The sequence below is a fragment of the Gigantopelta aegis genome, chromosome 3, assembly GCF_016097555.1.
Source record: "Gigantopelta aegis isolate Gae_Host chromosome 3, Gae_host_genome, whole genome shotgun sequence".
Classification (NCBI taxonomy): Eukaryota; Metazoa; Mollusca; class Gastropoda; order Neomphalida; family Peltospiridae; genus Gigantopelta; species Gigantopelta aegis.
The window spans coordinates 5577093-5596532 of NC_054701.1; the positions used below are offsets into that span (position 1 = coordinate 5577093).

The 19440-nt window shown below is 33.1% G+C and overlaps 1 protein-coding gene across 4 annotated transcripts in view; it reads left to right on the forward strand.

Moving 5' to 3' along the window:
• LOC121367436 overlaps positions 1 to 19440 on the forward strand; it is a 47903-nt gene that overhangs the window by 17544 nt on the left and 10919 nt on the right. For 3 of the 4 annotated variants that reach the window (XM_041491604.1, XM_041491605.1, XM_041491603.1), the window contains exons 2-6: positions 9017 to 9327; positions 9656 to 9888; positions 12694 to 12823; positions 14587 to 14631; positions 18442 to 18633. In XM_041491604.1, coding sequence (XP_041347538.1) covers positions 9231 to 9327; positions 9656 to 9888; positions 12694 to 12823; positions 14587 to 14631; positions 18442 to 18633 — 697 coding nt within the window. In that variant the 5' untranslated portion in view covers positions 9017 to 9230. The remainder of the gene's footprint in view (positions 1 to 9016; positions 9328 to 9655; positions 9889 to 12693; positions 12824 to 14586; positions 14632 to 18441; positions 18634 to 19440) is intronic. The other variant, XM_041491606.1, reaches the window with a different exon arrangement.

Genomic DNA, 19440 nt, shown 5'->3' on the forward strand with positions numbered 1-19440 from the left:
TATACTAAGACTAAGTAAATGTTCACTTAAATGTATTGTACCATCACTGACAAACATTGAAAGATCACCATTGATAGTCAAACAAAGCAAAGTTCTCCTTCATCAGTTAACATTTTATTATACTAAGACTAAGTAAATGTTCACTTAAATGTATTGTACCATCACTGACAAACATTGAAAGATCACCATTGATAGTTAAACAAAGCAAAGTTCTCCTTCATCAGTTAACATTTTATTATACTAAGACTAAGTAAATGTTCACTTAAATGTATTGTACCATCACTGACAAACATTGAAAGATCACCATTGATAGTTAAACAAAGCAAAGTTCTCCTTCATCAGTTAACATTTTATTATACTAAGACTAAGTAAATGTTCACTTAAATGTATTGTACCATCACTGACAAACATTGAAAGATCACCATTGATAGTCAAACAAAGCAAAGTTCTCCTTCATCAGTTAACATTTTATTATACTAAGACTAAGTAAATGTTCACTTAAATGTATTGTACCATCACTGACAAACATTGAAAGATCACCATTGATAGTCAAACAAAGCAAAGTTCTCCTTCATCAGTTAACATTTTATTATACTAAGACTAAGTAAATGTTCACTTAAATGTATTGTACCATCACTGACAAACATTGAAAGATCACCATTGATAGTTAAACAAAGCAAAGTTCTCCTTCATCAGTTAACATTTTATTATACTAAGACTAAGTAAATGTTCACTTAAATGTATTGTACCATCACTGACAAACATTGAAAGATCACCATTGATAGTTAAACAAAGCAAAGTTCTCCTTCATCAGTTAACATTTTATTATACTAAGACTAAGTAAATGTTCACTTAAATGTATTGTACCATCACTGACAAACATTGAAAGATCACCATTGATAGTCAAACAAAGCAAAGTTCTCCTTCATCAGTTAACATTTTATTATACTAAGACTAAGTAAATGTTCACTTAAATGTATTGTACCATCACTGACAAACATTGAAAGATCACCATTGATAGTCAAACAAAGCAAAGTTCTCCTTCATCAGTTAACATTTTATTATACTAAGACTAAGTAAATGTTCACTTAAATGTATTGTACCATCACTGACAAACATTGAAAGATCACCATTGATAGTTAAACAAAGCAAAGTTCTCCTTCATCAGTTAACATTGTATTATACTAAGACTAAGTAAATGTTCACTTAAATGTATTGTACCATCACTGACAAACATTGAAAGATCACCATTGATAGTTAAACAAAGCAAAGTTCTCCTTCATCAGTTAACATTTTATTATACTAAGACTAAGTAAATGTTCACTTAAATGTATTGTACCATCACTGACAAACATTGAAAGATCACCATTGATAGTCAAACAAAGCAAAGTTCTCCTTCATCAGTTAACATTTATTATACTAAGACTAAGTAAATGTTCACTTAAATGTATTGTACCATCACTGACAAACATTGAAAGATCACCATTGATAGTCAAACAAAGCAAAGTTCTCCTTCATCAGTTAACATTTTATTATACTAAGACTAAGTAAATGTTCACTTAAATGTATTGTACCATCACTGACAAACATTGAAAGATCACCATTGATAGTCAAACAAAGCAAAGTTCTCCTTCATCAGTTAACATTTTATTATACTAAGACTAAGTAAATGTTCACTTAAATGTATTGTACCATCACTGACAAAAATTGAAAGATCACCATTGATAGTTAAACAAAGCAAAGTTCTCCTTCATCAGTTAACATTTTATTATACTAAGACTAAGTAAATGTTCACTTAAATGTATTGTACCATCACTGACAAACATTGAAAGATCACCATTGATAGTCAAACAAAGCAAAGTTCTCCTTCATCAGTTAACATTTTATTATACTAAGACTAAGTAAATGTTCACTTAAATGTATTGTACCATCACTGACAAAAATTGAAAGATCACCATTGATAGTTAAACAAAGCAAAGTTCTCCTTCATCAGTTAACATTTTATTATACTAAGACTAAGTAAATGTTCACTTAAATGTATTGTACCATCACTGACAAACATTGAAAGATCACCATTGATAGTTAAACAAAGCAAAGTTCTCCTTCATCAGTTAACATTTTATTATACTAAGACTAAGTAAATGTTCACTTAAATGTATTGTACCATCACTGACAAACATTGAAAGATCACCATTGATAGTTTAGTGGTTCATTGGTTTTAAGGTTGGTTTGCATTTCCAGTACCTGTTTCCAAAAGTTATCATTCAGTATAACTTGGCACATTGCGGTATGGAGGCATACAAAAGTGAAATCTCATGAGAACCATGTCTTCACTCCTCAAGACCGAGCTTTGTCAATTTACACAGATTGTGTCTACGTTTTTTGTTGTTCATACCACGATGAATCTAAAATAAATAACAGACAATCCTTTAAAGGTGCAGACCCTAGTTTCAAATCGTGAACATGGACACTAAGTTTAGTTAATCTACAGACCTGTGACACACTTGGATTGAGTTACAACATGGACACTAAGTTTAGTTAATCTACAGACCTGTGACACACTTGGATTGAGTTACAACATGGACACTAAGTTTAGTTAATCTACAGACCTGTGACACACTTGGATTGAGTTACAACATGGACACTAAGTTTAGTTAATCTACAGACCTGTGACACACTTGGATTGAGTTACAACATGGACACTAAGTTTAGTTAATCTACAGACCTGTGACACACTTGGATTGAGTTACAACATGGAAACTAAGTTTTGTTAATCTACAGACCTGTAACACACTTGGATTGAGTTACAACATGGACACTAAGTTTAGTTAATCTACAGACCTGTAACACACTTGGATTGAGTTACAACATGGACACTAAGTTTAGTTAATCTACAGACCTGTAACACTTGGATTCAGTTACAACATGGACACTAAGTTTAGTTAATCTACAGTCCTGTAACACTTGGATTCAGTTACAACATGGACACTAAGTTTAGTTAATCTACAGACCTGTAACACACTTGAATTGAGTTACAACATGGACACTAAGTTTAGTTAATCTACAGACCTGTAACACTTGGATTGAGACTAAGTTTAGTTAATCTACAGACCTGTAACACACTTGGATTGAGTTACAACATGGACACTAAGTTTAGTTAATCTACAGACCTGTGACACACTTGGATTGAGTTACAACATGGACACTAAGTTTAGTTAATCTACAGACCTGTGACACACTTGGATTGAGTTACAACATGGACACTAAGTTTAGTTAATCTACAGACCTGTGACACACTTGGATTGAGTTACAACATGGAAACTAAGTTTAGTTAATCTACAGACCTGTGACACACTTGGATTGAGTTACAACATGGACACTAAGTTTAGTTAATCTACAGACCTGTAACACACTTGGATTGAGTTACAACATGGACACTAAGTTTAGTTAATCTACAGACCTGTAATACTTGGATTGAGTTACAAAATGGACACTAAGTTTAGTTAATCTACAGACCTGTAACACACTTGGATTGAGTTACAACATGGACACTAAATTTAGTTAATCTACAGACCTGTAACACTTGGATTGAGTTACAACATGGACACTAAGTTTTGTTAATCTACAGACCTGTAACACACTTGGATTGAGTTACAACATGGACACTAAGTTTTGTTAATCTACAGACCTGTAACACACTTGGATTGAGTTACAACATGGACACTAAGTTTAGTTAATCTACAGACCTGTAACACACTTGGATTGAGTTACAACATGGACACTAAGTTTAGTTAATCTACAGACCTGTAACACTTGGATTGAGTTACAACATGGACACTAAGTTTAGTTAATCTACAGACCTGTAACACACTTGGATTGAGTTGCAACATGGACACTAAGTTTAGTTAATCTACAGACCTGTAACTCTACAGACCTGTAACACACTTGGATTGAGTTACAACATGGACACTAAGTTTAGTTAATCTACAGACCTGTAACACTTGGATTGAGTTACAACATGGACACTAAGTTTAGTTAATCTACAGACCTGTAACACACTTGGATTGAGTTACAACATGGACACTAAGTTTAGTTAATCTACAAACCTGTAACACTTGGATTGAGTTACAACATGGACACTAAGTTTAGTTAATCTACAGACCTGTAACACACTTGGATTGAGTTACAACATGGACACTAAGTTTAGTTAATCTACAGACCTGTAACACACTTGGATTGAGTTACAACATGGACACTAAGTTTAGTTAATCTACAGACCTGTAACACACTTGGATTGAGTTACAACATGGACACTAAGTTTAGTTAATCTACAGACCTGTAACACACTTGGATTGAGTTACAACATGGACACTAAGTTTAGTTAATCTACAGACCTGTACCACACTTGGATTGAGTTACAACATGGACACTTAAGTTTTGTTAATCTACAGACCTGTAACACACTTGGATTGAGTTACAACATGGACACTAAGTTTAGTTAATCTACAGACCTGTGACACACTTGGATAGAGTTACAACATGGACACTAAGTTTAGTTAATCTACAGACCTGTGACACACTTGGATTGTGTTACAACATGGACACTAAGTTTAGTTAATCTACAGACCTGTAACACACTTGGATAGAGTTACAACATGGACACTAAGTTTAGTTAATCTACAAACCTGTAACACACTTGGATTGAGTTACAACATGGACACTAAGTTTAGTTAATCTACAAACCTGTAACACACTTGGATTGAGTTACAACATGGACACTAAGTTTAGTTAATCTACAAACCTGTAACACACTTGGATTGAGTTACAACATGGACACTAAGTTTAGTTAATCTACAAACCTGTAACACATTTGGATTGAGTTACAACAGAGTGAAACAAGAATCTGTGAAAATATCCTTAAAAATAAAACTAGTGCATTTGTAAAATATGAAAAATGCATTTTGTGAAATTAGAAGCAACAGGATGACCAGAACCACTTCGATTCTACAGAAATGGATAATCTAAACAAAATATAAGTAATGTTTGATTTAAGTGGTCATAAACGGCTCTAATAGTGAGAAATATGCTGTAGTGTTTAACAACTAGGGTCTGTCCCTTTAAACTACAGATACATTTTAAAATCAAGCTTATTCAAGTATATATAGTTAAACAAATTGGTAAATCAAGCTTATTCAAGTATATATAGTTAAACAAATTGGTAAATCAAGCTTATTCATGTGTATATAGTTAAACAAATTGGTAAATCAAGCTTATTCAAGTGTATATAGTTAAACAAATTGGTAAATCAAGCTTATTCAAGTGTATATAGTTAAACAAATTGGTAAATCAAGCTTATTCAAGTGTATATAGTTAAACAAATTGGTAAATCAAGCTTATTCAAGTGTATATAGTTAAACAAATTGGTAAATCAAGCTTATTCAAGTGTATATAGTTAAACAAATTAGTAAATCAAGCTTATTCAAGTGTATATAGTTAAACAAATTGGTAAATCAAGCTTATTCAAGTGTATATAGTTAAACAAATTGGTAAATCAAGCTTATTCAAGTGTATATAGTTAAACAAATTGGTAAATCAAGCTTATTCAAGTGTATATAGTTAAACAAATTGGTAAATCAAGCTTATTCAAGTGTATATAGTTAAACAAATTAGTAAATCAAGCTTATTCACGTATATATAGTTAAACAAATTGGTAAATCTTACATAAATTGAAATTAAACAAAATAATAAAGATGATTATTATGAGTTATTTTTAAAGTTTATTTTACTTCTTATTTTCACAATGTTATATCTTAATAATGTCGATTTAGTTATTTACAATGTTAATATTTTAATAATGTTGATTTAGTTGTTTACAATGTTAATATCTTAATAATGTCGATTTAGTTATTTACAATGTTAATATCTTAATAATGTCAATTTAGTTATTATTTATATTATACTCTTACTATAGTCCAAATGTTACATTCACATATTATTTAAAGATTGTTTAACCTGATCTAATATTTTAATGAAATGTCATGTTTACGGAATATACAGTGTAACCTCTCAAAACCAGGCGCTCTGTAAACTGGAATTTCCCCCAAACTGGACATTTTCCATTGTCCTTTAATTAAAAATCAGTACAGAACTTAACCTCTCTAACCGGACACCTCTTAAAACCGGACATTTTACTTGGTCTGAGGGTGTTTGGTTTACAGGGGTTTCACTGTATTCGCTTCAGTGGATCACATATACACATCTCTTTACAATATGTACCCTTTTTTTCATTGCCAGCGCAATGCTGTGGTAAAATTAGTTTACAAAAGCACTTGACTATCTTCACAAGCTTGTCCCACGAATATTCACCTCTCAACAAAGAACCCTATAATATTACTTTTTTGTTTTTTAATGAGTATAACCTTGTGAAGATTGAATATTTTTTCAACAAAGAACTCTATATTACTTTTTAGTTCCCTACTGGTCCAAATGGAGGGGACTATAGGTTTCATCTGTGTCCTTCTGTTTGTTTGTCTGTCTGTCCATCCGCCTGTCACACATATAGTTTTCCAGATGGGGTTTTTCACTATGCTTTGAGATATTGGACTGAAATTTCATGGCAATTTACCCATTTTAGACAAAGTTATGGCCCTTAAACTTAGGAGATAAGAAAAAATATCTGGACCTTTTTTTGATAATGGCTCAAGATATTAAGCTGCAATTTTGTGTATAGCTTTGTCATGTACTGTTACAGATCAGAGTTAACTTTCATGGCCATTTACCCAGTTTTCACTGTTATGGCTCTTGAATGTAGGATATACAACTTGTGTTTTTTAGCCTGGTAAGGGAAATGTATTACTTTAGCAGTACTCTCAGAATGCTTGTTCTGTTTTTTAATCAGTATAACAAAGTTATATATTACTTTTGTCTTTTTTAATCAGTATACCCTTCTAGTGAAGATTTAAGTGGGATTTTTGTTTACAAAGACTATCCCACAAATATTCATCTGTCAACAAAGAATATAATATTACTTTTTTCTCTTTTTTTTAAGCAGTTTAGTCTTCTAGTGAAGATTTAACTTTTTTGTACAAAGACTATCCCACAAATATTCACCTTTCTTTCACAAAGAACTCTATAATATACATTTTTTGTTTTCAGTCAATATAACTTGGTGAAGATTGAATATTTTTTATAAAGACTATCCTACAAATATTCATATTTCAACAACTCCATAATGTTAATTTCTCTCTTTTTTTAAAATCAGTTTAACATTGTAATTTTTCTTTTATAAGTCAGTATAACTTTGTGAAGATTGAATATATTTTTAACAAAGACTAGTATAAAATTAATTTTCCTTTTTTTTTAAATCAGTATAATCATGTGAAGATTTAAGGGTTTTGTTTTTTACAAGACTGTCTTACAAATATTCATTTTTTCAACAAACAACTCTGATCTTGCTTTTTCTTTCTTTAAATCAGTAAAACATCTTAAAAATTAAAGTCCCACAAATATTCATATTTCAACAAAGAACTCTGTAATATTACATTTCTTTTTTCGTCAGTATAACCTTCTGTTGAAGGCTAAATATTTTTTCAACAAAGATTTTTCCTTTTGTTATTTCATTGATTATTTTTTGTAGGTCACTGGAGGCTGGTGCGTTAAACTATCAGTTTTCTCTTTTGTTCACCGATAGAGTTACTCATGTGAAACATTTCATTTAGAACAGCGGGCTACTCTCTAAATGAACAATACGTAACATCACAATATCTGCCATTTAGCAAAAGCAAAAGCAAACCAGAAATTTAAAAAAAAAAAAAATATATATATATATATATATATAAAAAATAAAAATACATGTAATAATAAAAAAAAAATTAAAAGTAATAATAACAATAAAATAAAAATAATAATAACAGTCAAATAAATAAATAAATAAATATAATAATACATGTAATACCAATGAAAATAAAATTAATAAAGAAAGAGTAAAACAATTGTTAATTAAGTATTTCATAGACAAAGGTTTTTAGTTTTATGTGTTTGCTTTACATTTTATTTTAACTGAGGTAAGAATATAAAATAAGAAAAGTTGTCAATTAAAATAATATTATATATACATGTATATTGTTATTTTGTTATCTTATTACATGTGTTAGATTTCAAAACTTAATGTTTTCCTGAGGTCATTTGTAGTGTGCTGTTATAAACAGTTAATTTACACAAGAAAAAACTGGCCTTTAGAGGCACTTAATTCTTACTTCATATTTATTACTCAGTTGAATAAACTTAAAGTCTATGTGGCAGGTTTGCTGTCTCTATTTATAGTTTCTCTAGATATTAACAGAATTTAATAATAAATACAGTGGGTACAAGTACAGTAGGCTTACTGTAATTTTGTTCCTGTTGCTAATTATAGGCACAGCTAGCTGTTCAGCACCAATGTTGAAATAGTGATAATTTTAAAATGTACACCTCATTCTTTGCTGTATTTTGCAACATGGAAACTAAAATGTACATGTACTGTACAGTCAAACCAGCCTTAATGGCCACCTCCTTATAGCAGTCACCTGTATTAAACAACCACATGTGTCAATAGACTTTCCGTTTTGTCTGAAACCATTTAATATATGTAGTGCAAACTGATCGGTATTATGAAAGCAATGACAGGCCGTAAGAGAATCTGTTTAACAAAGGTTCTCTGTACATGGAAAACTTTACGAAAAATGGAAATTTTCACTGTATTTTTAGTTACGCAATTTAGTTGCCACGTAATGCTTATGGAACAAACATGAATAATACATCCTGCTATATTTGAATTAGTCTTTACATCTGAATAAAAGTGATATGTTCATTAGGTTACCAGTAGTTCTATAAATGTTTGCACATAGTCCGTTGTTTTGAGCAAAATGTGGTAGGCAAAATATTAGCTGGGCTGTAATACTGTAATAAAAATAAAGATAAACAAGTTATTGCATACCTGGTTGACTAATAAATGTCAAATATTAATTAATATTTTCAGAACTGGACACTGCAAGAAGTCGTATCATCATCATCATGTCACAATCCACTTAGGATGGCACGTTTGTCGTGGGCTTCACCAGATTGTGCATGATGTTAGAATGACAGTGGCAGTTTGTGGTTGACAAGACTTGGAGGATTATTTCATGTTAGAATGACCATCACAGTTTGCGGGTGACAAGTCTTGGAGGATTATTTCTGTCCAGTACTCCATCATGGAGGATATTCAGTGGCTGAGATCGGGCATTGATGGATTGTTCTACACATCTTTCATCTGGATGTTACTTGCATCAGCTGTCAATTCAGAAACAGGTTCGTGTTTTTTATAATTTATTTACAACATATAAATACATCCATTCATCCATTCATCCATCTATCCATCTATCCATCCATCCACACAAGTATGTATAGCTGATGACTTTGTTATTAATACGTCATGTTTATTTTCCAGTGTACCCCAAAAAGTATGTATAGCTGATGACTTTGTCATTAATACGTCATGTTTATTTTCCAGTATACCTCGACAAGTATGTATAGCTGATGACTTTGTTATTAATACGTCATGTTTATTTTCCAGTGTACCCTGACAAGTATGTATAGCTGATGACTTTGTTATTAATACGTCATGTTTATTTTCCAGTGTACCTCGACAAGTACGGCCACTGTATCGCCGATGACTTCGTTATTGATGGCGACGTGTACCTGGTGTTGCCGAAGGGTGGTGGCCTGCAGCATGAGACTCTGCACTGCGACGTGACGTTCAAGGCGAGGGCTGACAACGGCATCTGCCTCACCTTCAACAACATGTACATCAAAGACTGCGGAGTCAAACTGAAAATATTTGCCAAATCTTCAGCGTCAGGCTTTGCTTGGGTGAGTTCCACACAATTAGGTATCAAGGCTCAGAAGTCATTTTGTGGGATGGGATGCTGCCATCTTGGCTTTTCAACTTTTCAAGATGGAAACAGATGCAACAAACTGAGAAGCAGTTCTAAAAATTAGTCTTGAAATCAGACTCCTAATTCAACTTCTGGTGTAAGTTTGTAACAGCCATATGGAAGACTTGAGACGAACATGAATAAAAGTGTCAGATTTATATTATCGCTCCAGAAATTGAGGAATTTTCAATACATCTGTAAAAATTAAGAATAAAAGTAAAAGCTGGTTGTGAAACTGATTATCAGAAAGCATATGTTAATTTAGAGCAGCATTTGTTACTTGCCTCCTGTCAGTTTCAAGCCATGAGTTACAAGTTGTGATGAAAAACAAAACAATTAGAGAATGGCTTCGATCCTACAACGGAAGGACATGTTTCATTTAACAACGCACTCAACACATTTTATTTATGGCTATATGGTGTCGGACATATGGTTAAGGACCACAAAGATATTGAGAGAGGAAACCAGCTGTCGCCACTTCATGGGCTACTCTTTTCGATTAGCAGCAAGTGATCTTTTATATGCACCATCCCACAGACAGGATAGTACATACCAAGGCCTTTGTTACACCAGTTGTGGAGCACTGGCTGGAACGAGAAATGACCCAATGGGTCAACCGACGGGGATCAATCCCAGACCAACCGTGCATCAAGCGAATGCTTTACTACTGGGCTATGTCCCGCCCCTTTCTACAATGGTGTCCCAATGAAATTGTTCTCATCATTTTCAGAGGCCAGAATTAATAGCTCAGTAGGCAGGTTCTAAGTCACTACATGGATTTCTCTCTCTGATAACCGACTGTAGCCATGGTAGCTGAGTTTTTGTTTCAGCAACAACATGCTTGGACATTAAGAAAAATGTAAATAGATGTTTAAAAAGACACAAAATAAACTCCTGTACTGGTACATTTTAAATGAAAGAACTATAAAACCAATTATGCAGTAAGGTACAAGATAACTCTTACATGTGCATTTGTGTCTTAATTGGTGAATAAACATAATAAATGTGGGAAAATTCATACATATAATTTTTGTTGTGTCATTCACACCCAACCTCAGTCATTAAATTTATATGCAGGCCTTATTTCCAGGTTGAAGTGTGCTTGATTTTCTATAAAATAGTTAACCATGATGTAAAACACAAACAAAATACAGTCATAACAATGATTATTCAATTTATCAGTCCAGCACTTTCATAATTTCTCGGTTGGCTAATTCCATTGCTAGCATCTCATCTGTTCACGCTTTATTGAGATCTGGTAACATATGGCCATCATTTCTAGGAGTAAAGTTTTTTTCTAAATTTATTTTTAAAATCAATGCACATTTGATAAATATTTTCAGTACGTACGGTATGTCATAATATACTAATACTCTCGTTTTGGATATGAAACTTAAAATAATACGAACCGAACATGGTGATCGGAGAGGCTAATGTAAGTTGTATTTAACTACGGGAGTGACTTCAATTGATGTTGACAAAACATTCATTGTTTTGGCTACCGCAGGTAAGGGTAACTGAAGCCATGAGCTATATTTCTCTTACAGGCTAGGTTGGTCATTCCTCTTTAATCAGTAATTGGAAACTGTTCTTTGATGTCTAATAACAGGAAACGCCATTTTTTGCAGACATTGTAACTTCATAAAAACACATTGATAGAGGAGAGGTGCTTTTCAAGCAAAATGGGCCATTAAATTTTTTTTAATTTTTATCATTTAAATGTTGTTGTTGTTTTGGGGTTTTTTTTCAAATGCTAAGAGAATTTACATGTGTGTTAAAGTTCATATTGCGAAAAAAAAGAGTCACAATATTACTCGGCTTTGCAGTAATAAATTTATGAAATAAACCGAATTGTTTAAAATATATTTTACAAATGTAATATGTGTAATAGAGTCTAGTGTATTGAATACCAACTCATTTTTGAATGACATCATTTATCTTATTGACAGTTCATAAATGTATGCACAATACCACTTTTTATTTCTTCATTGACCGGTATATATTATACTGTATTATTCTTGACATTCTCAGTTTATATATTCATCTTGCAATACCAGGGTACATCTTATTCAGTATCGAATCACGATTCCTACACAATTTTTAAAACATTAAACAGTAGTTGCTAATCAATTTTCAGTTGATTAGAAATATCGCTAATCAAGATTTTGAAAAATAAATATTTTATGCATATATGTGTAAATATGTTTAATACTACTACAGTAAAGTACTTTTAAAACAAACATGCTTACAACAAACTACCGATTAGAACAAACTGATTGTAAAGTCCAGTTTTCTCCCCCTATATAGTATTAATACATTTTAATGTATAGAACGAACTATGTATAGCGAATTAACTGTTAAAACAAACCAATTTGTTTGTCAAAATTGTGAATTTCAGTGTAAATTAGCGTGTATATACAGCAAACTGATCATAATTTTGTTTTTATTATCTTATTTGTATCTTATCAGTCAGTAGCATTAATGGCAATGCATCCAAAATGACTTTACTGATATTGGTGATAATAAATGAAATATTAAAATAAAACCCCACACTAATTCTGGTGTTTAAATTTAAAAAATCCAAAATGGCTGACCTACTGCATGAATGAAAATGGCTAACTACTGCAAATGTGTATAACAAACTACTGCTATAACGAACCGATGTGTCTGGTCCCTTGCAGTTCGTTATAAGCGTACTTTACTGTATTTCATTTTTGTATTTAAAAACATTGTTTTTCAGAGAACGTTTGGCTGTGATGAGACTTTTCCCAAACAGATTTGTTCAGGCAGCAGATATGTAACCATCAAGTTACAGAAAGAAAAACTCAACTCAAATAAAAACTACGACTTTGAAATCCGAGTGGAAGAAAGTAAGATATTCGTTTGTGCACATGTAGTAGTAGTAGTTGTAGTTGTAGTATTAGTGATATCCAGAGTGCTGCTCACTGAACTAGTTCCATTATTCACAATTTACATACACAAATACAGTTGAACCTGTTACAATGGACACCTTACATTACAACTATCTATAATTAAACAACCTTCATATATGTTCTTTCCAGATAGCTAAAACTTCAGTTTGTCAATTATTTCGTAGTATAATGGATGAGGAAATTTTATTTTCATTTGTTGCCTAATTTTATGATAAAAATGGTGAAAATATTAGCTCTACTATTCATATATTTTGTCAATTTGGATGGTTAATGTCTCTTTGGCTTCTTGTATCAAACACCTTTGACTTGAAATATTTTACTTGTATATAAAGGTCACTTCTTGTAAACACCAGTTTTTGTCCTACATTAACAGGTTTAACTGTACTTTACACAGTTTCAAGGTTGTATTACAAAGCTGTACTGTTCAAGTATTAATTTTAACTACCCTGAAACTCAGTGCCCAACTTATATCAGGAAAATCTATTACTAATGATAAAAACAGCTACATTTTGGTGCGATGTCTCTCTGTTTTTGAAATCGCAGCGCTGATATCTTTTGTTATTTTAACAGACTATAAGCAGACATTTCCTGCATTTCATTTTAATGTTTGTAAACAATACTTTCAACGTTCTTTGTGTGGTGTCTGGCTTTTTTATAAAACAGGATTATTCTTGTGTATTTCAAATGAAAGGAATATTCAAGGCTCAAGCATTTGAGCTTTTTATACGTACATTCCCACAGACAGGATACTAATTTGCATACCAGTTATGGATATAAACAAAAAATACTAGGTCAGTGTTATTATTATTGAAAAATATATCATATCTTAGGAACAAAATGTATCAAATTCATATTATTACATAATTAAGTCATACTAAGCATTAAACATGTGACTGGGTACTGAGTGATAAAACCCTAAAACAAATATGTTTGTACCAGTAGTCAGTAGATGTTGTTAAGACCTTGCATGAACTTCCCAACATGGCATCACCATCACTAACCTCCCTTTAGTTTGCACTACCTACTGGTTGGTTGTCATTTGCATGATTTCTGTTGTTCTTTTATTTAGTAATTTTTGTTATGTAAACAAAGTAGGACATTGTGTTTATAATAGCCAAATGAGAGTGTATCAGTTAAATATGTACTCAGATAGATTAAATGCTATCACAAAATACTGATGTTAGACATTGATACACACCAAAGCAAGGTTGAACAAAATAACTGTACCATTTACACCCACCCCTGATGTATTAAGGACTTTAGATCTACTCACTTTGGAACAAGACAGGTGTTTTATTGGTGTGGGTGTGGGTTAGAGGGGTGTCTGTTCAGAGCATAGTGAGATCTTTTTAGTTTAGTAAAGTTATTAACAGCAGATAAAGAGTTGAGCACTTCGGGAGAGCACTCAACTGCCTGAGCTAAATCCTGGCCACTGTATTACAGTTGTGAACGTACACGTTTAAAGTGATGTTTAACATTAATCCTTGTCTTAGTTTTCTTTCTTTCTTTTTGTTTTTTGTTGGGTTTTTTTTTTTTTTAAATTGTGGGTTGTGTGTTCAAAGCCATGGTAGTTGGTTTGTTTTCAGAAGTACAAATTGTACAATAATTGTGTACTATAAAATTCCAGTTAAAACCCAATTTACAGAAATCTGACCCTATGACAAAGGTTGTGCATACTTTTATGTTTTTTCTTCTTTCAGTGTCTCACATTCTTAACAGCGAGAATCAAACAGGAGCCAGAATAGGTTAGCTCTTCTAAAAGACATCAGATTTTAGTTACAGAAATATTGAACATTAATACATAGAATACTCACTTAATTTGCTGGGTGTGTCATGATTATAGTGGAATAAACAATTTGGCCCAGCCATTTGTAATTTTGTACCAGATTTCAATCCTAAATAACTTTCAAATTTGAACAATAGTTTGACAGTGGATATAGTGTCAGTGTTTTGGTAAGTAGTGTTTACTACATTAATATGACGTATTTAATTTAATGTACATATCAAAAGGCTTTATCTTTAAATACAAGTTTTATCAAAATGTGAGTGGTATAAGCCAAAACCAATTTATGTTATGAAAATAATTTTTACCATTGTATTTGTTTGTTTTTGTGGTTACATATATCGGCCCTATTTATTACCTTGCACGTATTTTGTTATTGTCAGTATACATTGTATAATTTTAGTTAATTAATTGTATTAATTACTTGTTTAGTGGTTAACTGTGCATGCTTTCATTGTGCTTTGCATATAATTTAATACACAACATATTGTTTTTGTCTAGTCACATAGTCCACTGGCCATTAGTTGTCAGATTTTAAACGTCAAATAAATACATTAAAAAAACACAGTTGATATAACGAAGACTGGGATATACTATCCTGTCTATGGGATGGTGCATATAGAAGATCCCTTTCTGCTAACTGAACAGAGTAGCCCGGAGTGGAAGCAGCAGGTTTCCTCTCTAATATGTGTGGTCCTTAGCCATATGCCTAATGCTATATAACTAAAAATGTGTTATGGTAAGTGTGTCATTAAATAAAACTTTTCTTTCATTTTTTGTTTACATTAAAAAACAACAACAACATAAAAACAGCCATATATTTTAATTAACAAAATAATACTTCGTCTCATGTTTTGTTACTGTGTACAACAGTTTAGGAAATAATTATTTTTACACAGGTAAGTTTTTAAAGATTAAAACCTAAAGTTATATAAATTGAAAATAAAAGTGGACATGCTGATTAAATGGAAAATTTATTAATGTGCACAGATTCCTTTAAATCAAAAACACTGATATTAGGGATGGAGTTTCGTTATTCTCTGTACACATTGGCAATGTGCACAGATTCCTTTAAATCAAAAACACTGATATTAGGGATGGAGTTTCGTTATTCTCTGTACACATTGGCAATGTGCACAGATTCCTTTAAATCAAAAACACTGATATTAGGGATGGAGTTTCGTTATTCTCTGTACACATTGGCAATGTGCACAGATTCCTTTAAATCAAAAACACTGATATTAGGGATGGAGTTTCGTTATTCTCTGTACACATTGGCAATGTGCACAGATTCCTTTAAATCAAAAACACTGATATTAGGGATGGAGTTTCGTTATTCTCTGTACACATTGGCAATGTGCACAGATTCCTTTAAATCAAAAACACTGATATTAGGGATGGAGTTTCGTTATTCTCTGTACACATTGGCAATGTGCACAGATTCCTTTAAATCAAAAACACTGATATTAGGGATGGAGTTTCGTTATTCTCTGTACACATTGGCAATGTGCACAGATTCCTTTAAATCAAAAACACTGATATTAGGGATGGAGTTTCGTTATTCTCTGTACACATTGGCAATGTGCACAGATTCCTTTAAATCAAAAACACTGATATTAGGGATGGAGTTTCGTTATTCTCTGTACACATTGGCAATGTGCACAGATTCCTTTAAATCAAAAACACTGATATTAGGGATGGAGTTTCGTTATTCTCTGTACACATTGGCAATGTGCACAGATTCCTTTAAATCAAAAACACTGATATTAGGGATGGAGTTTCGTTATTCTCTGTACACATTGGCAATGTGCACAGATTCCTTTAAATCAAAAACACTGATATTAGGGATGGAGTTTCGTTATTCTCTGTACACATTGGCAATGTGCACAGATTCCTTTAAATCAAAAACACTGATATTAGGGATGGAGTTTCGTTATTCTCTGTACACATTGGCAATGTGCACAGATTCCTTTAAATCAAAAACACTGATATTAGGGATGGAGTTTCGTTATTCTCTGTACACATTGGCAATGTGCACAGATTCCTTTAAATCAAAAACACTGATATTAGGGATGGAGTTTCGTTATTCTCTGTACACATTGGCAATGTGCACAGATTCCTTTAAATCAAAAACACTGATATTAGGGATGGAGTTTCGTTATTCTCTGTACACATTGGCAATGTGCACAGATTCCTTTAAATCAAAAACACTGATATTAGGGATGGAGTTTCGTTATTCTCTGTACACATTGGCAATGTGCACAGATTCCTTTAAATCAAAAACACTGATATTAGGGATGGAGTTTCGTTATTCTCTGTACACATTGGCAATGTGCACAGATTCCTTTAAATCAAAAACACTGATATTAGGGATGGAGTTTCGTTATTCTCTGTACACATTGGCAATGTGCATGTTTTTAATTATCCCTGAACAACATTCAAATATGTGTCTATAAATCCATACAACATGAGCTCTGATTAAATTCTTTGTTGAACATTTCCACTTCAAAAGCTGCAAAGAAAAGCAAGAAAAATATGTACAACAAGCATCATATGAATTAAACCATTTGTGCTTAAAGGTTTATAATTTGTGAGCAGTGGTTATTAAATTTGTTAGCTGTGTCCTCTTAGGCCAGACATTTTTATTATATGTTTTACGGGTCCGATAATATGAATGTTCTTGATTTAGAATAAAAATAAATGGGAAAAATGTGCCCTTTTTATTGCTGCCAGTAACATCAATTTATCAACTGCACATGTTAAATACATTTTTTTAACAAGTTAGCATTCTTTGAACACTGGTTTCACTAGATGAATGCAGTGTTGTACATATGAAATAAGTAACAAGTTATATTACATAGGGTATATAAATTATTTCAACTCTTATATGAATTTGTGATTTCTTATTATTTTATTTTTATTTTTATTCCAATTCCCGACATTGTTTTGTATCAAAATTAGCGTGTAAAAGATAAACTAAAAAATGTCTTACCTTAAAGATGGACTTGAGAGTTAAGATAACTGCATCTAATATGTATTGGGTGGGGTGTAGCCCAGTGGTAAAGTGCTCACCTGATGCACGGTCAGTCTGGGATCGATCCCCACTGGTGGGCCCATTGGGCTTTATCTCATTTCAGCCAGTGCAACGCGACTGGTATACCAAAAGCCGTGGTATGTGCTACCCTGTCTGTGGGATGGTGCATATGAAAGATCCATTGCTACTAATGGGAAAATGTAGCGGGTTTCCTCTCTATGACTATATGTCAAAATTACCAAATGTTTGACATCCAATAGCCGATTAGGAGATAACCATATGGAGTTTTTAGATTTGCGGGTGTTATTGTCTATTTGATCCCACAAATGTAATTTTTTGACCGAAGGCATTAGCCTGAGGTAAAAAATGAACATTTGCGGGCATCAAATAGACAATAACGTCCGCAAATGTAAAAACTCAATATGGTTATGTCTATTGTAAACTGAATCGTTTTTCTATGGAACTAACTGTATATTTGGTATTTCTTGAAAAAATTACCTGGCTACAATCTAACTGTAGACCCTTGAATCATCAACTTCGCTTCTTCCAATTGCTAATGACGTCACTTTCTAATGACGTCATTAGTTTTCCGGGTGTTATTCTTTATTTGATCCCGGAAAAAGAATGTAATTAACCAATCACAATACAGAATACACTCACAGTCAGTTTACAATGATTAATAAATCTATGTGCTCTAGTGGTGTCGTTAATGTTTTCTTGCTCTGTGTGGAATTGCAGGCGAGTCTTTCACCGGTGAGAGTGTTTTCTTCGTGTCTGTCGGCATCTTCGTTGCCATCATCGTGGGCGTCATTGTCCTCATCATCATCCTGGCTGTTCTCATCATATGCTGCTGCTGTAAGAATCGGCAGCGCACCACGGGTCACGTGTACCAGGCCACGTCCAGCGCCCCGTCCCACGTTGAGCCGTCCGGTAGGTAGTCCATACATGTTACACTGTAGATATTTCACGTCGAGCTGTCTGGTAGGTAGTCTATACATGTTACACTGTAGATATTTCACGTCGAGCCGTCTGGTATGTAGTCCATACATGTTACACTGTAGATATTTCACGTTGAGCCATCCGGTACGTAGTCCATACATGTTACACTGTAGATATTTCACGTCGAGCCGTCCGGTACGTAGTCCATACATGTTACATTGTAGATATTTCACGTCGAGCCGTCCGGTAGGTAGTCCATACATGTTACACTGTAGATATTTCACGTCGAGCCGTCCGGTAGGTAGTCCATACATGTTACACTGTAGATATTTCACGTCGAGCCGTCCGGTATGTAGTCCATACATGTTACACTGTAGATATTTCACGTCGAGCCGTCCGGTACGTAGTCCATACATGTTACACTGTAGATATTCTAGTACGTAGTCCATACATGTTACACCATAGATATTTCACGTCGAGCCGTCTAGTACGTAGTCCATACATGTTACACTGTAGATATTTCATGTCGAGCCGTCCGGTAGGTAGTCCATACACGTCTAGTACGTAGTCCATACATGTTACACCATAGATATTTCACGTCGAGCCGTCTAGTACGTAGTCCATACATGTTACACTGTAGATATTTCACGTCGAGCTGTCCGGTAGGTAGTCCATACATGTTACACTGTAGATATTTCACGTCGAGCCGTCCGGTATGTAGTCCATACATGTTACACTGTAGATATTTCACGTCGAGCCGTCCGGTACGTAGTCCATACATGTTACACTGTAGATATT